At 49.8% G+C, this 23,128-nt stretch overlaps 1 protein-coding gene across 3 annotated transcripts in view; it reads right to left on the bottom strand.

Annotated features, from left to right (window-relative positions):
• HLTF (helicase like transcription factor) overlaps positions 1–23,128 on the bottom strand; it is a 416,132-nt gene that overhangs the window by 88,177 nt on the left and 304,827 nt on the right. For all 3 annotated transcript variants that reach the window (XM_086944107.1, XM_086944108.1, XM_086944109.1), the window contains one exon: positions 2,674–2,854. In XM_086944107.1, coding sequence (XP_086800233.1) covers positions 2,674–2,854 — 181 coding nt within the window. The remainder of the gene's footprint in view (positions 1–2,673; positions 2,855–23,128) is intronic.

Genomic DNA, 23,128 nt, shown 5'->3' with positions numbered 1-23,128 from the left:
GACATGCATGTCTTTTTGGAAGCCCATTGCCATGCTTTGGATCAAAGCATTCCGCCTGTTATATCCAGTCTCGATTCTTTAGGTAAAGATCCTTCCCGCTTACTCATGGAATTTCCATCTTTATCCCTGGAAGGACTGAACCTGTTACTTGACAGGACCAAATCTGCTTCCCCCTGGATCCTCTACCTCTGAAAAAACTGAAAGAGTGTAGAAATACCCTTCTTCCTCCTATGCTTGAGGTTATGAATAAGGCTATTACCCAGGGCTCTTTTCGTCCTGTATGGAAGAAAGCGATTGTGAAACCTCTTCTTAAGAAGCCGTCCCTCGATCCGGCCCTTTTGAAAAACTTTAGGCCGATCTCCCTTCTCCCTGCTCCCGCTAAGATGCTTGAGGCGCATCTGAATCTTCATTTGTCCTCCTTTCTTGATTCATCTGAATACCTTGATAACACGCAACATGGTTTCAGAAAACACCACAGCACTGAGTCTGCTCTCACTTGTGTGGTCGATAACATCCGACGCAAAGTGGACTCTGGCCAAACTACAGTTCTGGTTCTGTTGGACCTCACGGCCGCGTTCGACACCCTGTCCCCCGCCATTCTTACATCTCGGCTTAGGGTAGCTGGTGTCATTGGACCGGCCTTGAGTCTCCTCTATTCCTTTCTGTTGGAAAGGGAGCAGAGAGTGATGCTTGGGAACCACCTCTCCCCTGCTAAGTCATTGCAGTGTGGGGTGCCACAAGGGTCGGCTTTAAGTCCGACCCTGTTTAACATCTATGTGGCTCCCCTGGCAAGACTAGTTAGATCGCAGGGGATGGAGGTGGTGTCCTACGCAGATGACACCCAGATTATGGTGTCACTGGCTCACTCCTCTGTCAGGACATCTGCCGCCAGTTTCAGGGTATGCATGCAGTATGTGGCAGACTGGATGACTATAAATTCCCTCGAACTGAACGGCGAAAAGACGGAGGTGTTGATTTTTGGGAAGGACCAAGATGTTTGGTCGAGTGAGTGGTGGCCACTTTCTCTTGGCATCTGCCCCACTCCCTCCCAATCTGCCAGAAATCTTGGTGTAATATTTGACACCTCGCTTTCTCTGTCCCTACAAGTCAACAGGACCGTGGCCACTTGCTGGGGTGTGATCAGGGGATACTTAACAAAATCCGCGGGTATCTTTCCCCCCAGGCGCGCAAACAGGTTGCAGTCGCCCTGGTGGGCTCGAGGTTAGATTATTGCAACTCTCTGTATATGGAAGCCAACAAAAGCCTTATACACCGACTGCAGATTGTGCAGAATGCTGCAGCACGCTTCGTCCTGGCTCTTCCAAAAAACTCTTCTGCCACTGCGGCCAGGAAATACCTCCATTGGCTTCCTGTCCAGCACAGAATCTCCTTTAAAATTCTGTGTCTGGCCTACAGAGCACTGACAGAAGGTTCCTCGAGTGCTATTGGCTCTCTTCTCACGCGTTATGTCCCTACAAGAGGCCTTCGCTCTGCGGCACTCTGTCAACTTGTTGTGCCTCGTTTCAAACTTGCTAGATGGGGAGCCAGAGCTTTTTCCGTGGTTGCCCCGCAGCTTTGGAATTCTATCCCAATTGAAATAAAAACTCTTCCTTCAATAGAGTCATTTAAAAAGGCTCTTAAAACCTGCTTCTTTAAGAGGGCCTACCAATGAGAGAATGCTGCAGAGGGGGGGACTTAGCTTCTATATTTGACTTAGGCGCCTTGACGCCCATTGGGCTAAGTATGCGCAAGATAAGAACCGTTTCATTCATTCATTCATTCACATCCACTATTTTTTGTGGGAGGGTAGTGCATTACCACTGGCTGGCCAGGAGTAGTGCTGGACTTACTACAGTTTTCCATTTTTTGTAGTAACTTACACTCAGAGTTTGGGAATACAGAAAAGTAGTAAACCTACTGAAAATTAAAGACTTAATAAAAAGTTTAGATTAGATGAAAAGAAAAAGTATTTGTTCAGTTGAGAAAGTAAAACGGTGGAAAGCTAAAATAGTAACTAGCTTCTCCAACCTATCCTATGCCTTTAATAAATTGAAAGTTATAATCATCCGTCCACTGTTCAGTGTGTGTGAAATTATGTGATATTGCTAAACCACATTCTTGTACTATTAACACCACCAAGAAAAATACCACCAACTAGTGCCCAGACTTGCTAGGCCACCAGAAACACCAAAGAATTTAAACAAATGCAGTACCAATATATTTTGTCACCTGAAGACGAATGCACATTAGCTGGGCTTTGCAATAAAAGTAAGATTAAAATTAAACTGTAACCTGCATGTTTAATTTTTTTTATTTAATATTATACAATAAGGTAAATATAGCAAACTACGAGGCTGAGCAATATACTCAAAGTAAAACTCAAAAGTAACTAGAAGATAAAACTAGATTAACCCCTTCCATGCTGATGACGAACCCCAGCCGTCATGCACTACAGTGCTCGTGTGCTGATGACGGCTGGGGTTCGTCATGGCCCGCCCCTGTTCATTTGTTTACCGCACAGGGGCGGAAACGGGCCAGCAGGGAAGGGGTTAAAATACAAACCTTAACAAAACAAATACAGCTGTGTAAAATTTAACAACCGTAAACTTGAAATCTTCACAATATAAAGCACAAAAACAAAATCTAATATAAACAAGATATACTCTCACTTACCGGATCCATGAGAAACACTCTGGAAGCTGCTGTAAGATTTAATCCCACTCCACCAGCTTTCATTGAAAGCAACATTATCGATGGAGAGTTGGGTTCCTTGCTCTGAAAGCTACGAATAGCTTCTACTCGTTTCTTCTGAGTCATGGAACCATCCAAACGAGTAAACAGAAAGCCAGATTCTCTATTAAAGCACAGAAAAAACAGCAACATAAAGTTGTGCTTATGTTATCAACACAAAAGAAAATGTAAAAGGCGTTTTCCCAAACAGATATGATGCTAGCTGAACAGTTTGCAGATGTGCAGTTCATGGTGATTTCCACCTAACTTTCTTTTTATATCTGGCATAAGTCTACGGCATTTGTTTTTCAAAATAAACATAATATGTATATAGAAAGCTTTGGGTCAGCCTCCTCCAAACATTGGCTTCTTTCACTCTGGTCCCCTCGGTCACTGGCTTGAGACATTGTCAATCATCATTCTGAATCATCCCCAGAAGTATTTTAGTGGCTTTTGGACTATTTTACATATTCAAAGTATGGTAATTAATCTCACCTTTAATAACATTCAATTAGTCATGTCAGCCATGTATAAAGTAATTGTTTTTCATTCCTGTAGCATCCAGTTTTTAGATGCTTTTGTCAGTGATCAAGCGTGCCTCTCTTCAGTTTTCGTGGTAACTGAACTTAAAAGTAGCAGTCGTCCTAGCGCGGTATTGCTCACAGAGTATCATTGTTTTACCATTCCAAGATGGCCACCATATTTAGAATCTATAGTGAATATGATCCATTACCAGTGATTCAGTGGCTGGAGGGACACGCATCAGCATTATTCTCATCCCAAGCCACAAATCAAGCGCACAGGATCAGTCATGCACACATTAGAGTTGAAAATAAGATGGCCAACAGGTTGATTCAAAATGTGGCAGCAATCTTCGAACAGTAAAATAATTATAAATTGTGTAATATGGTTCCAAGTTGGCAAACATGTGTATTGTATGTTTGTATCATTGTTTTACTGTTCCCAGATGGCAAACATATTTATACCCAAAGTGACTACTATTCAACAACAACAACAAACCACTTTATTCGGTTATTAAAAACCATAAAAGTACCATAAAAAACGATACATAAGTGTTGGACTTAGCCCGCAGGGCAGGTTCACCCCTAGACTTTTTGCCTGATTTGTGACCCTGTGTTAGTAATTTTTGGGTCTCTGCGCACTTTCCCCTGGGTCCCAGAGTGAAAGTGCGTGCGTGTAGTATGGCTGGCCTGCCCTCCCATAGGAATGCATGGGGAATGTGTGTGTCCCTGGTAGTTCCTGATGCGTGGGGAATGCAGGCTCGAATTTGGTATGCTTAAACTCGTGAGAGTGAATGCTGCAAGATGGTGTCTGCGGCATGTGTGTGTCTAGTTGGGAAGTGCTACTTCTGGACATTGAGATATGTGTGCAGTGAGGGTGCTGGAGCGTGATTGGCTGGAGCTGGCTGGCATGCCAGGCTCCAGGAAGTCTGGATGGGTCTGCCCGGTGGTGAGTGGGAGATTAGCATGAGTGATGTGTGGGAGGAGTGTACCTGTGTCCTGGATGGGCTGGGTTTTCCCCACACAATGCTGGCTCCGCCCCCCTGTGGTGTGTCTAATGACCCTAGCCTCCCCAGTAAAAAGGAATGGGTGGTTGGGCCATCAAGAGTGCTCCAGAACCAGCTGCGACTGGTTTTCCCCCCACCCTGCACATTGTAACAAAGGATTTGTTGGTATAAGAAGGGGCTGTGTCCCCACTGAAAATGTTCTACTTTGGAATCCTGCCAGAGGGGGCTTGTGCCGCTGCTGGGGCCAGAAGGACCGCCACTTGGGGAGTCTCCCTGCCTGGAGACCCAGTGTACTGGCTCTGGCCCAGCCTTGCCCCCTGCCTGCCTCCAGCCCTGCTGGAGCCCTGTCCGGTCCTCCAGTGCTGGGGAGCACTGAGGACTTCGTTGCCTGCAGCCTGAGAGCGCTGCTCTCTGCCCTTCAGCGCTAGGAGCGCTGAGATCGCCTGCCTAGCGCTTGAAAACGCTGGATTTTGCCCGAACGCCGTGAGCGCTGTATTTTGTCCGCCCCGTGTGGTGGTTTGGTGGCGCGGGTGCCACCCCGCTCATTGCCGCGTTGTTGTGCCCGGTTTTTGATTGATCTACGAGGGAGCCCACTCCTCGGATCATCTGGGAGCCCGCCTGCTGCCTAAAGCGAGCCGCCGCGCTGCCCGCGGCGACCCGGAAGTGAAGGGACGGCCGTCCAATCACCGCGCGGCCCGGGAGAGTCAACCCGGAAGTCCCGCCTTCTCCACCGAGCCGCGAGAGAGCCTGCCGAGGCTCCCCGAGAGGAGAGGAGGGCCCCGGGACCAGCGAGAGAGACCCGCCGCCGCTGGAGAGCCCAGCGCGAACCCGGTGAGTGAAGGTGCCTGCAGAGGAGGGGGGGAGCGTCGGGACACATTGCCGGTGTCCGCCCCGCCCCCTCTCTGTAGCGCGACCTCGCGCCTGTAGTCAGAGCCAGAGAGGCTCTTAGGGGGCATTTGTGAGCGACCCGAGTCCCCAAGAGGGGGACTCCAACCCGAGCCTAAGAGAGGCTCCAACGAGAGGAAGCACCTCCACGTTCTTGGAGCCACGAGGTGCCCCGGGGGCACCAGTGGAGTTAGAGCCCAGCTTGGCTCTTGGCAAGCATCATTGCTTTGGGTCCCCAGAGCGAGGGACCCCCCAGCCCAGCGAGGCTGCACCTTTCCGTTGCTGGAGACCTGAGAGGCTCAGCAGCCCCCCCTTACTGGTGAGAGAGCCTAAGAGAGGCTCACCAGTGCCACAGTGGTGGTTCTTTGAGCCCAGAGAGGCTCCAACGTTGCCCTAACTTTCCCTGCTCCAGTTGCCCAGCACTTTGTGGGCAACTGCCACGTTTAGGCCCTGACATTGGGACACCGGGACAGTCACAGGTGGTGACTTGTGAGTTTGGGGCAATTGTTATTGATTCTGCACCTCTGAATGTATGGTTTATGCGTCATGTGCCTTTACACCTCTGAATGTTACGGCATCATGTGTTTTGCTTTTACACCCCTACAGGTAGTGTGACATGTAGGTGGTTGTTTTCTCCCTAGTACAGGTGGTGCTAGAGAGGTCCTGTTACCAGTGATTACTGGTTGTATGCTCTACTGTTATATTGTGTGCTACAAGTGCTATTTTTGAAAGTATTATTTCTAAAAGTGCTGATACCCTTGACAGTGGTCCAAGTGGCCCTGTCCTGTACAAATATCCCTTGTAAATTCCGCCCGTGCCTGTTGGCACAGTGTAATAAGATGTGTGTTTTATCTGATGTATATTTATTATAATACAAAGGCTATTTTCATATAACCTTGTGTGGAGTTTTCCTTTGTGGTGGGCCTTTGGTTGTTGTTGCTGGGGTGCGTGCGCAAATGCTTAACCTACATCGCCTCCAAGTTTAGCCTTGACTGCTCGCGTCACGTTACCTAGAGGGCGAGTGGGGGTTGCCTTGGTGTGTGACTCCCTTGCCCTGACACCTAGAACTGGCGATCCCTGACTGACCTCGACGCGAGTCTTGGCCGGCCAGGGTCCCGGTTCTTACATTGGTGGCAGCGGTGGGATAAGGATTTGTGTTTGCGTTGTACCACAGTGGCAACTGGCCACTACAAAGCTCTGCATTTTAGATGACCACATTTTTGGGGATTATTGTGTTTTGGTGAAGTTCCATTATTGCTTCTCCTGAAGAGTGTCATTTGATAATTGTGTTCAGTACATTTGTCCCCCGCCCTGCTTCCAGAGTTTGGTACCTGTGTCACATGTGGTCAGGTTGAGAAGTCAGGGGTGGTAGAAACTGCCTTACCGATCCGAGGGGAGGGTGTGTGTGGATGAATGGTGTGTTTCCCTGGACGCATGAGTGAGTTCTTTTTTAAGGAGATTGTTGAGATTTTGGAATTGTGTACTCTTACTTCAGATTGCTAGGTCCCTTGTGTTGCACGTGTCTGTGAGCATCCTGTCAAGATGGAATCTCCTTTTAACCTGTGTGGCCTGTCTAAGTACAGTGTGCATGAGTTGGTACGGTTATGTAAGGAGAGAGACATCCCAGTGAGTGAGTCAGACACCCAGTCCAAGCTTAGGGATAACATGATCCTGTGGCAGAAGAGTGACTGGGAGCGTGAGCACAGTGAGAGGGAGAGGGCCCGGACCGCACACCATGAGGGTGGTGGGTCTGAGGGGAGCCCTGAAGAGTCTGATGTGGAGAGTGAGTTTGACAGTGAATGGGCGCCAGCAGAGAGCGAGTACCCCCTAGATAGGGAGTCCCTTGCTGGGTCCCGTGTCAGATGTAGCCCCCCATCCCTTTCCCTGTCCCCAGAGGAGTGGGTGGATAGGAGAGAAGAGAGGGAGCACCAGCTGGCCATGGAGAAGCTCAGGTTAGAGCAGGCCTGGAAGATGGCGCAGCTGGGTGTGAATGAGCGGATTGCAGAGGCTGAGAGGGCCTTGGCCAGGGAGAAGATAGCCCTAGAGTGTAGGTTATCCCCTGACCGCAGTCTTAATTTTCCGGATCCCCCAGGGAGGGTGGAGTCCAGTGGTGGCAGCTATGTAGAGCCCAGTGCGAGCAGTCCCACTCCCAGTTCCCCCAGTCTGGTACCTGTTGCCCCAGAGGAGGAGTTAAGGTTGAAATTCAGGGGCAGTAGGAAGCTGCCTCACCAGTCGTGGGAGGAGTTTGAGGATTAATGTTGTGGGACACTGTTTGATTGGGTAAAGGTTAACACGAGAGATGATTTTGATGTCTTGTTTGATCTGATTGTCAAGGAGCACCTGCTCAGTTGTTGTTCTCCAGGGTTGCGCACACACCTGTTGGGGTGTGGATTGTCTGAGGCATGTGAGCTTGCAGAGGAAGCGGACCGCTGGGAGAGTGCGAGAGGTTCTGTACAGTCATTAGAGAGTGAGTCCAACAGTAGTGGTACGGGGAGCTTCCAGCCCAGCGTGGTGGAAGAGGCTCAGTGTAGCCCAGCTAGGTCCCAGTATAGTGAGAAGGGTGAAGGGGCTGACTGCCTGGCTCAGTGGAGCAGGAGTCAGGGGGTGGCTGAGAGCACCCAGAGGCCCGAAGCCCTGTCTCAGAACTTGGGTGGTTTCTTGAGGGAACACCAGGTTGGGAACCTAGGCTGTCCTGTGAGTACACTTGAGGAAGATCTCCTAGTGTCTAGGGAATCTGGAGGGTCTGTAACTAGAGCTCCAGGGGTTCCAGTGTCCGGCAGTGTCGCTCCAGTTGGGAGGGCACAGAAGTCCGAAGCGAGGAGTGATTGGGGGATGAGTTTCCCAGTGGATGCACCAGTGGACCAGAGACTAGCCAGTGGGGCTAGATCTTCTTGGGTGGACCCGGGTGGCGCCACTTCTGGTCTGGGGGATCTTTGCGCACTGTCAGGTGGACAGGAGGCGGGAGATCTGCGCCAGACAGACCGTCACACAACACATGAGTCATGTGTCAGCCTCAGGGGGATTGCGTGTGAGTCCCCAGAAGTCCTGGAGTGCCAGGCAATTATTCCACCAAAGGTTTTAGACCGAAGGTTGGGAGGCCAGGTTCAGGTTCGGCCTGACCTGAAGGGTAGGACGACTGTAACCAGTGTCCTGACCGGTTCTTCCGGAGGAACTTCTCCAGTTGGGAGAGGGCCGACCTCTGGAAGGGGGTGCAGAGGGTGGGAAAGCCCACCTCTGACCCCGGCGCAACCTGAGGGGGTAAACCCTGGGTTGGAGTGGCGTTGTAAGGGTACCCCTCGCAGGAGGAGGAGGAACCCTGGAAGAAGAGGTAAGGGGAGGAAAGCCTTCTCTGAGACTCCTGGTCCGCCTGAGGTTGTAGACCAAAGGCTGGTGAACCAGTGGCAGTCTAGTCCTGTCTTGCAGACAGGGAGAGTGGAGAATGGACACTATGTGCCAGGGGTTACTACCCCCCGCTCTGCAAATTGGCAAGGACCGGTGGCACCTGGGTGGCCCAGGGCCTGGTCCTGGCCGCGGACAGCTGAGGAGTACCAGTGGGGTAGCCCAGTTGGTCCTTACAGTAGCTTTAGAAGGAACCCTAGGGGTTCACCGTGGCATAGAACAGGAGGGTGTCCCGGCAGTGGCGGGCCTGCGTCCGTGTTCTATCGCCCCAAGCAGGGAAGTCCATCACGGTGGTGATTGTTCTCCCCTGCGTTTTGGCTGGAAGGAGGTTGTGTTGGACTTGGCCCGCAGGGCAGGTTCACCCCTAGACTTTTTGCCTTATTTGTGACCCTGTGTTAGTGATTTTTGGGTCTCTGCGCACTTTCCCCTGGGTCCCAGAGTGAAAGTGCGTGCGTGTAGTATGGCTGGCCTGCCCTCCCATAGGAATGCATGGGGAATGTGTGTGTCCCTGGTAGTTCCTGATGCGTGGGGAATGCAGGCTCGAATTTGGTATGCTTAAACTCGTGAGAGTGAATGCTGCAAGATGGTGTCTGCGGCATGTGTGTGTCTAGTTGGGAAGTGCTACTTCTGGACATTGAGATATGTGTGCAGTGAGGGTGCTGGAGCGTGATTGGCTGGAGCTGGCTGGCATGCCAGGCTCCAGGAAGTCTGGATGGGTCTGCCCGGTGGTGAGTGGGAGATTAGCATGAGTGATGTGTGGGAGGAGTGTACCTGTGTCCTGGATGGGCTGGGCTTTCCCCACACAATGCTGGCTCCGCCCCCCTGTGGTGTGTCTAATGACCCTAGCCTCCCCAGTGAAAGGAATGGGTGGTTGGGCCATCAAGAGTGCTCCAGAACCAGCTGCGACTGGTTTTCCCCCCACCCTGCACATTGTAACAAAGGATTTGTTGGTATAAGAAGGGGCTGTGTTCCCACTGAAAATGTTCTACTTTGGAATCCTGCCAGAGGGGGCTTGTGCCGCTGCTGGGGCCAGAAGGACCGCCACTTGGGGAGTCTCCCTGCCTGGAGACCCAGTGTGCTGGCTCTGGCCCAGCCTTGCCCCCCTGCCTGCCTCCAGCCCTGCTGGAGCCCTGTCCGGTCCTCCAGTGCTGGGGAGCACTGAGGACTTCGTTGCCTGCAGCCTGAGAGCGCTGCTCTCTGCCCTTCAGCGCTAGGAGCGCTGAGATCGCCTGCCTAGCGCTTGAAATCGCTGGATTTTGCCCGAGCGCCGTGAGCGCTGTATTTTGTCCGCCCCGTGTGGTGGTTTGGCGGCGCGGGTGCCACCCCGCTCATTGCCGCGTTGTTGTGCCCGGTTTTTGATTGATCTACGAGGGATCCCGCCTGCCTGCCTAAAGCGAGCCGCCGCGCTGCCCGCGGCGACCCGGAAGTGAAGGGACGGCCGTCCAATCACAGCGCGGCCCGGGAGAGTCAACCCGGAAGTCCCGCCTTCTCCACCGAGCCGCGAGAGAGCCTGCCGAGGCTCCCCGAGAGGAGAGGAGGGCCCCGGGACCAGCGGGAGAGACCCGCCGCCGCTGGAGAGCCCAGCGCGAACCCGGTGAGTGAAGGTGCCTGCAGAGGAGGGGGGGAGCGTCGGGACACATTGCCGGTGTCCGCCCCGCCCCCTCTCTGTAGCGCGACCTCGCGCCTGTAGTCAGAGCCAGAGAGGCTCTTAGGGGGCATTTGTGAGCGACCCGAGTCCCCAAGAGGGGGACTCCAACCCGAGCCTAAGAGAGGCTCCAACGAGAGGAAGCACCTCCACGTTCTTGGAGCCACGAGCCACGAGGTGCCCCGGGGGCACCAGTGGAGTTAGAGCCCAGCTTGGCTCTTGGCAAGCATCATTGCTTTGGGTCCCCAGAGCGAGGGACCCCCCAGCCCAGCGAGGCTGCACCTTTCCGTTGCTGGAGCCCTGAGAGGCTCAGCAGCCCCCCCTTACTGGTGAGAGAGCCTAAGAGAGGCTCACCAGTGCCACAGTGGTGGTTCTTTGAGCCCAGAGAGGCTCCAACGTTGCCCTAACTTTCCCTGCTCCAGTTGCCCAGCACTTTGTGGGCAACTGCCACATTTAGGCCCTGACATTGGGACACCGGGACAGTCACAGGTGGTGACTTGTGAGTTTGGGGCAATTGTTATTGATTCTGCACCTCTGAATGTATGGTTTATGCGTCATGTGCCTTTACACCTCTGAATGTTACGGCATCATGTGTTTTGCTTTTACACCCCTACAGGTAGTGTGACATGTAGGTGGTTGTTTTCTCCCTAGTACAGGTGGTGCTAGAGAGGTCCTGTTACCAGTGATTACTGGTTGTATGCTCTACTGTTATATTGTGTGCTACAAGTGCTATTTTTGAAAGTATTATTTCTAAAAGTGCTGATACCCTTGACAGTGGTCCAAGTGGCCCTGTCCTGTACAAATATCCCTTGTAAATTCCGCCCGTGCCTGTTGGCACAGTGTAATAAGATGTGTGTTTTATCTGATGTATATTTATTATAATACAAAGGCTATTTTCATATAACCTTGTGTGGAGTTTTCCTTTGTGGTGGGCCTTTGGTTGTTGTTGCTGGGGTGCGTGCGCAAATGCTTAACCTACATCGCCTCCAAGTTTAGCCTTGACTGCTCGCGCCACGTTACCTAGAGGGCGAGTGGGGGTTGCCTTGGTGTGTGACTCCCTTGCCCTGACACCTAGAACTGGCGATCCCTGACTGACCTCGACGCGAGTCTTGGCCGGCCAGGGTCCCGGTTCTAACAATAAGTCACATATAACACACAATCAAATATCATATCCAAATCATCAAGGATGAGGCCACAAAATACAGTACTGGAGGCTAAAAATCAGAATTCATGAGGTTAAAAATCTTCACTGAAAATATAACAGTTAAAACAAGACGTCATGCTATAAATAAATCAGTGAAAAAAGGCAAGTGTTTAAAAATTTAAAATAAAATAGCCTTTACATATACACATTGGATAGCATAGGGGTCTGTTTTTAGGTCGAAGCCTGCGTTGCAGCGCATGCACTGCTGCAGGCGACAGTTCTTGTAAACAAGAAGGGGCAAGAAACCACGCCCCTTCTGCCATTGGCCAGCCTCGCGAAACGGAGGCCTGCCATTGGACAATGCCCCTGTTTGGATGATTTGTCCGGCTGTGATCCCGCCTTTTGAGGACTCAGTGACGTGACTTACGGTGTCGCAAGCGTATTTTCTGAAATATCGCCATGGCAACCATGAGTCAGGTCACCAGTCCGGGAGGGGCGGGATTAATTATCGCGCTTCCGGCCAAATTTTTTTTCTTTCGCATTTTTGCAGGCATTCCTGCACGTTCCTCTGCGGTGGAGGAGGTAGGGAAGAGGCAGTGCTGGTTTTTTAAGGCACGCAGAGGCTTGTTGGAATGAAAAGCACCCTCAAATCTGTATGGCGTGTGTGCGGCACTACATGATCGTTCCTATCAATCCCACAAAACTGAGGCGCTCAAATTGCTGCTGGGCAAAAAGTGCAAAACAGAAGACCCATCGCAGACAGGTTGTAAAGTAAATAAAAACATCAGTAGTCAATGGGAATTCCAGCTACATAATGTCAGCAGGAAAACAACTCCAATTCATTGTGATTTTGGGGGGTGCACCTTGGAGGAAATTTGTGTAATTCTTGTTCGTCTAGCTCAATTTTAAAGGGTCAAAGGGCATCCACTGCCACATGTAGTTCATATTGTGTGAATCTGTTTGCAAGTTGCAGCCCACGGTTTTGAGTCTTTCCAGGGCCGTCTCAGCCTTTAATACTTCTGCGGTCGATAATTAATCGCCCCGTCCTGCCTGACCACGCTCCCTCGGTCACTGCTGGAGTCAGTGATCCCCCCTTCACCCCCACCCTCCACCCCTCCACACACCTCCAGCCCCCTCTTCCAAGTAAGCCCAAGGTATTCCTAGAACGGCTGCTGCTGCCCCGGGGTAGAGCCTTATCCTGCTGTTCTCTCTATTCTGTCCCACTGAGTAACCCCCCCCCCCCCAACTCTCCCTGTCGTCCCCGCCTCACCCCTTGCTCCTCTACTCCCCCCCCCCCCCCTCCCCCCTCCGGGTTTGTTTAATCTGCACCCCTTTGCTTGCACAGCAGGCTCTGTCTGTACTATTTGCTTGCAAAGGATACAACCCCTCTCTTGTAGACCACAAGCGGGGGTAGAGACGGGGACGGAGGTCCGGAGGGGGCACCCTGAAGGGGAGGGGAGGGAGTGCAGCAAGGGAGCCCGAGAAAGTATTTATAGCGCCGACATCACCCAGAGAGGTGTCTGAGCGCTTTACAATAGAGCGGAGAGCGATACATGAGAAATATAGAGTAACAGGGACAGTCTGTAAAGCTCCTACGGTTACTCAGGGTGAGAGCTACCTATGTTACATGTACCAATTACATATTCATGAAAAATATTGAGGATGGAGTAAAGCAGGCAAACCTGCATCTCTGGTTTAAGCTGGACCGAGCTCTGAACTCCTGGCTTCAGGACCAAATGGCCCTCGGCTGCTGGCTGTGGCAGAATCTGGCCCTCGGCCGCTGGCTGTGGCAGAGTCTGGCCCTCGGCCCCTGGCTGTGGCAGCGTCTGGCCCTAGGCCCCTGGCTGTGACAGGGTCTGGCCCTCGGCTCCTGGCTGTGTCAGGGTCTGGCCCTGGGGTCCCTGGCTGTGGCAGGGTCTGGCCCTGGGGCCCCTGGCTGTGGCAGCATATAGGTCTTGCCTTTCATTAAGTTAAAGCCATTTGCTTTGCGATACAATACCATTAGCAAAAAAAATGGCTTAAATTTAATCAAATGCGAGACCGATTGCATTTTCAATGCTTGTTTTCTTAGCCTGACAGCTGCGACGAAGAAGCTACTACTATTCAGTTTCTTGCCATTTTTACTACAGTGTGCACAGCCGATCCTGTGTACTCAGTATGAACGCTTGCAAAGTCCTGCTCTGAATGAGCCTCTTTATAGAATTTTTAAATTTCTTTCTAAAAAAGCTGCTAGGCACCGAATAATATAGTTATTAGCCTTGCTTGGACGTCACCAGAAAATCCAGACAATCATATAAGCGCATGCGTCTATGGCACAACTACAGTGCCCACAGAACTTAATGTGGTAGCAGCTGTATTCAGTCCAGTTTCAAAGCTTTGCTTAGAAGCCTCCACCCCTTCCTCAACAAGTTACGACAAGGGTTCTTGCAAGTTCCCAGGCAAATTCCTGTAATTAGGTCAGCCATTTCCCAAAAGAGTGATGCGAGTATTATACTTTGATTCAAAGAGCAATGCACAATTCCAAGGACAAGCTTCCAGAAGTTACATTTTTCCAACCATTGACATCAAGTAATTTCAACTCACAATTAGGTGGTACTATCAGAAGGGCATTTGGTTTTAGTTTTGCGGAGAAGGCCTGCATGACCAGATTCTCAGAGAAAGGGACAAAAGGTAGTGGCATGTTCTTGTGAGCGGCCACTTGCCAACTTGCCTATGATGGCCAGGCCCCAGGATGTGAAAATACTTAACCACCACAATGGGCGCAGTAGCGCCTGCTTGCTTCATGGCCCTTTGAAAGGGGTTCGGACTGTGTTCATTAATGCATGGTTGAACTGTGAAACAACGCCTCAGGCTTAGTCCTTTAGGGCAAGAATGTCACTGAAACACCTTGCATCTCTTCACCACAGTTCACAATAGCTTCAAAATCTCTTCCAGCTTTGCAACCGATGCATTATGTTAAAAGTGTTCTTTGAAGGGGAACCAGCATGCATAGTGGATTCATATTCCAGAAAATTGTTGGTCTACCATGTCTAATTAAATATCTTTGTCAGAGCCTTCTTGTGGCAAAAAGGTGTTCAGCTTACCTTCATCATTCTTGCCTCAGGGCTGGGCGATTCCACTCCGTGTATATTCTAAAATCACGGACGTATTATGTCGAAAGATTATTAGAGAGGGACCGCTTTGAGGGACTGCATGTGGATCAGTCTGCACCATTCTTGTTTGCTTGCGGTTGCTGATGTTCCTGGTGCCAATCGTGAAAGTGTTTTGGGTGTGCCTCATCTGGGCTGCACCTCCCAAAACTGAAGAGAAGAGCAGAGTCACAGAATGGATGTGTCCTAGTGGTGAATCCGCTGACCCACCATGGGGTCAGGAAAGTATACTACAAGAGCCAAACAATCTGAAATAGCTCTGAGAACACTACTAGTTTTTCCGAGCTATGGATAAAGTTTAAAAATGGTCATCTTAGATTACTGGATGGATTCCATTTGTGAAGGGTTTGACTCTGTAAGGGATATGTTGCCCGGTGATGTGGCTATTTTTAAAGAATTGGTACAAAGTATGAGGAGGAAATACATTGGCCATTCAGACCCATTTTCTTAGTGGAGTTTTACCTTCCGGTCTGACAGTTGAAAAAGGGGAAGTGTGTGTTTTGTGTTCGTGTCATGGATTGTGCAGGCTCTCTTGACAGAAAAGGGACCTCTGGAAGGAGTCCAAGATATTGATACACCACGTTTATGAGACACCGTAAGAAAACGTTGCTCTTCTTTTCTCAGACTGTCTTAGGATGCTTGAGGGCACACAATCTGCGAAAGCTGCACAGTGTTTGGCTCTCAGACATCAAAAATACAAGGACTGTGGGCAGGAAAACAAAATATGCCTCTTCCATTCTGGGCAGGCCTTAACTGAAGAAGATTTGGAAAGCAATATACCCTTGCTTTTTAAACAATCATTGGAAATGCAATAGGTCTTGGATTTATTTGAGTTAGAGCTAATGGCATTGTAAATGGCAATGTATTTTAGCCATGTGTTATGGAGTGTATGCATGTGGTGTGTAGTGGAATTATGTGGGTTGGATTGGAATGGTTAGTTGTGGAATTGTGTGGTGTGAAATTGGGTCATTGCGTACAAACCATTTCAGTATGGCATCTGTGCAACATGTAAGAAGGGACCCCCTCAGAAAGGTAAGTTGTGGCCCAGGAACAGAGGGGAACAAGCAACAATTCTAATGTGAAGACGTTCCTGCAGTGGCCTTCTAATTCAATTACACAATTATGTTTATAAATATCCAAACCAGGTGACAAAAGATAGATAAAATACTGAAATTATTCAAAACATATAAACATTTATTTTTTCAAATAAATTTTTATATGTTTTGAATAATTTCAGTATTTTATCTATCTTTTGTCACCTGGTTTGGATATTTATAAACATAATTGTGTAATTGAATTAGAAGGCCACTGCAGGAACGTCTTCACATTAGAAGTATGGCATCTGTGTCCACAATTTTGATGAAGTACAATTTGTATAAGCAGATTTTTCGACAAGTCCATCCAGGTGGGGATATCCGATTATCAAGTAGCTACAGCCTAAAGTCAGGGGAGAGTTCACCCAGTGCAATGCAATAGGTCTCGCATTAATTACGTTTGAGCTATTGGCATTGCTTAATATTGCAACACCAATTGCAACAAAGGTCTATAAATTGTAGGCCAAAAAAATATGTATTTATCTTTGTAGCAATGGTGGCATGCTGCGCTTTAGATGAATGTTTAAAAGTAAAGTGCGCCTTACTGCGTTTGCTACAATAATTAATTGTGGATGCGTTAACAAATGATGTGTACACTGATGGCTGGTGGTTTGTGTGCCTGTAAAAATTGTGCACTGATGGCTGGTGGTGTGTATGCCTGGTGGAAGTGTGCACTGCCGGCTGGTGGTGTGTGTGCCTGGTGGAAGTGTGCACTGACGGCGTGTGTGCCTGGTGAAAGCGTGCACTGACGGCTGGTGGTGTGTGTGCCAGGTGAAAGCGTGCACGGACGGCTGGTGGTGTGTGTGTGTGTGCCTGGTGAAAGCGTGCACTGGCGTCTGGTGGTATATGCCTGGTGGAACTGTGCACTGACGTGTGGTGGTGTTTGTGCCAGGTGAAAGAGTGCCCCGACGGCTGGTTGTATTTGTTGCCGGTGAAAGCGTGAACTGACAACTGGTGGTGTGTATGTCTGGTGAAAGCGTGCAGTGACGGATAGTGGTGTGTGCCTGGTGAAAGTATGCACTGACGGCTGGAGGAGTGTGCCTGCTGAAAACGTGTACCGCCTACAGCACCACTCAACCCCCAACGCCTACACCACCACTCAACCCCCACCGCGTACAGCACTGCTCAACTTCCAACGCCTACAGCACCGCTCAACCCCCACCGCGTACAGCACCACTCAACCCGCAACGCCTACATCACCACTCAACCCGCAACGCCTACATCACCACTCAACCCGCAATGCCTACATCACCACTCAACCCGCAATGCCTACATCACCACTCAACCGGAAGCGCCTACATCACCACTCAACCCGCAACATCTACATCACCACTCAACCCGCAACACCTACATCACCACTCAACCTGAAACGCCTACAGCACCACTCAATCCCCACCACCTACAGCACCACTCAACTCGCAACGCCTACAGCACGACTCAATCCCACCGCGTACAGCACCACTCAACCCACAATGCCTACAGCACCACTCAACCTGCAACGCCTACAGCACCACTCAATCCCCACCGCCTACAGCACCACACAACCCGCAACGACTACTGCACCACTCAACCCACAGCGCCTACATCACCACTCAATCCTCGCCCCCTACAGCACCACTCAATCCCGACCACCTACAGCACCACTCAATCCCAACCACCTACAGCACCACTCAACCCGCAACGCCTACAGCACCACTCAACCCGCAACGCCTCCATCACCACTCAACCGGCAACGCCTACAGCACCACTCAATCCCCACTGCCTACAGCACCACTCAACCCGCAACTTCTACAGCACCACTCAATCCCACCGCGTACAGCACTATTGGGTAAGCTTCTTTCACAAAACTAAATAGGCCGTACCAGCATTTTGAGGCGAGCACTTTCACTTTTAACACTACGTGTCGGGATTTAAAATGACTAAACAAAGTGAAGCTGGCTAAAAATTTAAGATTGGGTTACAGAAATCTAAAAAGGAGAATTCTTGCTAACTATGACAGAGTACATCTAAGTCCACTTTAGAGAAAATGATCTCGATACCCTGCCTGACATCACAGCATGGCAATTTAGCAGGAGAGGACTTGTCATTACCTTACAATATATAGTGCAGGAAGAACCAATCAATCAAAGGCAGACCCCTAGATGGGATGATGCCTTGCATCTCGTGCGGATTTAGGGGTTGGATTCGGTTATTGCTTCAGCCAAATTGCAGAACCATGGGTGCGACGTCAAGAACTGCCGATGTGGTGCCATTTAGTGGATGGTAACACCAGCTTATACTCAAAGAGCTCTGGAAGCGGTTTGCAGGGAGTGCAGACTTTGAGCACTGTGGTGTGCTATGATGGACCCACCTGGACATATTCTGTATAATCTGCCTGACTACAATACACTGGAACGTATTACTCCGCCATCACACAGTGCTGCAATTTGCTTTTTTGTCATTAGTATGACGACCATAACTTTTACCGCCAATCTTCACCCTTGTCTAGTGTCTCTTTGCACTGAACGTGTATTGATTGCCCTTTCAGCAGAAGGACTCTGAATGTCTTCAAGTTTTTATTCTTTGGAAATTGTTTGGAATTCTTCGGGCCCCATAAAGGCATTACAGCTTGAACAAAATGCTGGCTGCACTCTTTATCAAAGGTCTTGGTTTACTGTCTTCCCATGGTAGTGTATCTCTGATGCCTGATTTCCATGTAGTGACTTCATACCTGCACTCAAATAAAACTGACATGTGACATCAGGAATATCGACAGATTCTACAATGACGCCACTGTCCCCAACAGTCACCACATGATTGCTCTTTATAAACTTTACCATATCCTCACTTTCACTCTACACTTTACAGTGACGCTACTGTCACACAAAAACCGTGCAACGATCCCATGACACGCGTGCAGTAAAAACCTTTAAGGGTGCAATTAAACTCACTGGCAGCGGCGTCCGTGTCGGGAACAGGAAAGTGTCCCTCCGATCGTCCTTGTCCTGTAGCTGAACTTCTCCCTGTCCCTCAGCCCCTGCTTCCTCTATCTTCTACCATCTTACTCTTCTTCGAGGTGCATCATGGGGCGTGTAGTTTCTGCGCAAACAGGGCACGCCATCCGCCCGACGGGGAGAGGTAGCGCGGGGCGTCAGCACCCTTGATGCCACGAGAGCAGTGGTTAACTACAATTCCCAGCGTGCCACGCTGCTGCGTGCTACGTAAACGGAAGTGACGTGCTTTCCCAGCGCTGCATCCCTGCTCTTCATGCCCGTGACCGGCATGGGTTTGTTGTGCAGGATGGCTTGACTCCTTCGGGCAACGGGCTTCAATGCGAGCACGAGCTGACACAAGGGGCGGCACAGGCCAGGGGTTACGTCAAAAAAGCCGGTGAGGCCCAGCTAGCGGGATACCAGGGCAGGGTCCTTGTAAGGGAGAGAGGAAGGTCAAGCGAATGAGATAGGGCAGAGAATTAATTCCATCTGTGCCTTAGCAGGAGTTACAGCTCCTATCAGAATTAACAAGGCCAATCTTAATCAGAGAGAAAAAGAGGCTATGTCAACAATTTTTAAATAAGGTGCTGTTAAGGAAGGATACAGACCTCAAATATACTTTAGATGGTTACAAGAGGTCCCCACAGAAATCCCAACCTACTTTTGAATTTGAAGGGTGGGTTTCCTTACAATACCTGCATTTGGATTGCCTAAAAAACAAGCGATCGCAAAAGAGATTCTCTTGTAAAAAAAAAAAAAAAAAAAGCCTGCGAGTGGTGCGCGCGCCACTGCGAGCATATGTCTTTAATGCCGCGATAATTGAAGACATATGGTCTCTGGTGCCCGTAACAGACACCGATAGGCCATGGGCAAAGCTACACGACCGCCCATGGCCTATTGTGTGTGCTGTTTTAAAAGTACACACACACACGCAAAGGACAATAAAAATGGACCTAGGAAATGACACGCAAGAGCTGCGTGGAATTCCTAGGTCCATTTTCAAAACCCCGAGAAAAGGACTCTGGCTGCGCGACACTGCTGTGCAGTGACGCTAGGCCTGAGACCTAAAAAGGGTGCACAATTCACCATTGAATGAGCTTCAGTACCATGGGTTTGTAGGGACCAGTGATTGGGGCTCCTTTATGTAGCCAGAGCATCACCTGTTAGGGTAAAGCTGCCAGAGCATCACTTGTGAGGATAAGGCTGCCATACCTGTGGCAGGTGTGCAACAGCACAACTAGCACTGTAAGGGCAAAGTAATTTAAAATACTCGGAAAGCAGTCTGCTGCCTGGAGATACTTTAAAATAAGGAATCTGCAGGAAGGACCATTCATTAGAAAAGTTCTTGTGTCTGATGGCAGCCGAAAAAAGAGAAGATAAATGCACATATGGATACCAGATAAAACCAGGTGGAAAGTTACTGTCAGCATCAGTTCATGGGCTTATTAGAGAAATATCTGAGCAAGTATTGCTAAAGAGGCTCAGCAACAGCTTGCAACCTGAACTCAGTGTGCCAGGCTTGTGCTAGAACCATGCACTCTTAAGAAAGAACTGAAGTTTTAAATTCATGCATGTGCAGAAAATTACCCTGAACACAAACATGGAGTTGTTGTTTTCCCAATGTTCCTTGTTTATCTTTAGGTGGAATCCCGGTTCCTTAATGGTGATTCTAACGAGGAATCGGAACAAAGGTGGAAGAAGTCACAGCCTGCAAGTACTTTAATGGGGTCCCTTCAGGGACCCCTCCAGGGCTGGGCGCAGGGTGTCCTGAGAGAGGTAGTACAGGGATACCCCAGAGCCAGCCATTGGGATGTGGCTGGGTGAGCAACAACAGACCAACAGGCGGTGTGAGAAATTTGGTTACTGGTTGACTTGGGTGTGAGCCCTGGTCAGGCAGCACCCATAATCCTTGTCAAGGGAAGGCACCAGAAAACCCCAAATGAACCTGTGCTCAACGACCTGCACATGGCAGTCATGTCTAACTTAGAGGCAATTTGTAAATTATTTGTGCAACACAAAACACTGAAAACACCACACAGAAAGAACCCCACACCAAATTAGGGAAATAGAACAGAATCTAATTAATAAATTAAGATCAACATGAAAATAATCCAATCTCTAGAACAAGAGTTATGATTTTTTTAAAGAATAAACTAAAGTAGCGCCTAAAACCACAAAGCGCAAACAGCAGCAATCTGGTCACGATGGACCGGGTCCAAGTCAAAATTCAGGCAGAAAGTGATGGAGCGCTAGTCGGATACAATCCCAGATTAGTCCAGCTGAAGTTCTACCTTCTCAAGTTTTGTGCCAAGTATCCTGTTCGCTTTGAAGACAGTCACGGAGAGCATGGACTGCGTAGTGCGAAGAGCAGGCTGGGCGTCGTAGACGGGCAGAATGGTGCTTTGCACTGGTAGTCCTGAAAGAGTGAGCCATTCTTGCTGTGTGAAGAGACGGGCTGGCGGCGCCTCATGTGTGACAACAGCCTCTCTTACTGATGCGTTGAGGCCAAAAGCTTGATTTTAAGAGCGTTGAGTCACATCAAGGGACCAGGATCTGAGGAGCACCACTTGTGGGTCAGGATCTCACTGCAGCTGGGTCCAGGAGCTGGCTGGGGAGCCTTTTATGCCCTGAGGCTCAGATCAGGAGGACAGCAGAATAGCCTTTTGAGGCACTCTGGGGCCCTGGCTTCAAGATGAAGCTGCAGGTCCAGTTCTTCCCCAGGCAAAAGGTCAGTTGGTGTCTGAGGTCCAGTATTTAAACCAGTAGCGCATTTGAAGTGGGGGAAAAGCTTCTAGAGGTTTCTCTTTGAAGTCCTTAGGCATCCTGCTCTCCTGCCCTGGCTCCAGACTAACTACAGGGGGTATGCAGCAATTTGTGTGGAGGCAGAACACATTCTATTTAGGTGCAGGTGGGACTGTGCCCAGCTCCTCCCTCCCATCCTGCCCCTGGTGGCCCATCTAGGCACACACAAGCTCCCTGTGGCTAGATCATGTCTTTACCAGATAAGGCGTTACCGAAGGTAAGTAACTTGTACATTTGATAGAGACATCTAGCGGTAGATACCTTACCTTAGAACAAATACCCAAGCAATACCATCCCCAGAGTCGGGACTGCGGAAAAGCTTAAACCAGAAAGTCCTCTAGGACAGAACAGTCAAATAGGTCCTCCCTACGGACCTGATTGTCCAGGCAATAATGCTTGGCAATCGTGTGCAAGGAAGCCAAAGTAGCCGCTTGACAGATGTCGAGGACTGGAACATCACGCTGAAGAGATGTTGTGGCTGCATTAGCTCTGGTTGAATGAGCTTTAAGGCCTTCATGAGGCTGTTTCTTTGCCAAAGCATAACATATTCTTTTGCAGAGGATAAACCAACGCGAAACAGTCCTCTTCTGTATAGCATGACCCTTCTTTACTCCAATGTACCCTGAAAAGAGTAGGTTACCCACCCAGAACTCTTTACTGTGGTCAAGGTAGAATCATAACGCTCTTTTTGGGTCCGGACCGTGGAGAAACTCTTCTTCCTTGGAAAGATGCGGAGAAGCATAGAAGGTGGGCAAGGTGAAAGATTGCCCTAGATGGAAAGGGGTCACCAGCTTAAGCTAGAAAGCAGCCCTAGTGAAGAGCACTACTTTGTCCAGAAAGACGGTCAGGTAAGGAGGCTGAGAGAATATATCCTGCAATTCGCTCACCATCCTCGCATTATTAGTTATTGCCACTAGGAAAGCTGTTTTGATAGTAAGCAGCCGGAGGGGGCAATTGGTGAGAACCAAGTTAAGGTCCCACTGGGGCATGACAAATGGTTAGGGAGGAAGCAAATGTGTAAGCCCCTTCAAGAATCTCTGTACAACAGGAGATTTAAAAAGTGACGGTTGATCTGGCAACTGTAGAAAAGCAGAATGGTTGATTTGGCAACTGTAGAAAAGCAGCAAGGGCCAAAGGGTAACCCATCAGAGTAGCCTGAGCAGAGCCCTGCTGGGCCAAAGAAAGAATCAAAAGAAGAATGTCTGAGAGGGAGGCAGACAGTGGGTCAACAGACCATTCTGTATAATATTTACAAAATGTTTGCCATCGGCAGTCCTATACTGACTCGGTGGAGGGACACCTGGCTGCCAGAATAACTGCGCAGACTTCAGGAGAAAGGTCAAAAGCTGTCAACTGTCGCCACTCAATCCCCATGCATGGACATGGAAGCTGGACAGGTTTGGATGGAGGACCCTCCCCTGCTGCTGTAAGAAAAGATGCTTCAGAAGGCACAGCCTGATTGGAGGACCGATGCTCATTTGCAGAAGCTCAGGATACCAAACTCTCCATGCCATGTCCAGAGCCACAAGGATGACTATGGCTCGGTCGCTCCTGATCTTCTTGAGCACTTGGGACAGGAGTAGTATGGGCGGAAAGGCGTACACGAGGCCCTGAGCTCCACTTGAGACAAAAAGCGTCACCAAGCGAGAGCTGCCTTGGAAACGCCAATGTGCAAAATTTCGGACATTGCGTGTTCTCTGCGAATGCGAACAGATCTAACCAAGGTTCTCCCCACTGTTGAAGGAAACCTTGTGCCACCTCCAGATGGAGATGCCATTTG

The sequence above is a fragment of the Lissotriton vulgaris genome, chromosome 11 (genome assembly GCF_964263255.1).
Source record: "Lissotriton vulgaris chromosome 11, aLisVul1.2, whole genome shotgun sequence".
Lineage (NCBI taxonomy): Eukaryota > Metazoa > Chordata > Amphibia > Caudata > Salamandridae > Lissotriton > Lissotriton vulgaris.
The sequence above is the reverse complement of the archived record's forward strand: the minus strand, read 5'-3'. Positions and strand labels throughout refer to the sequence as shown.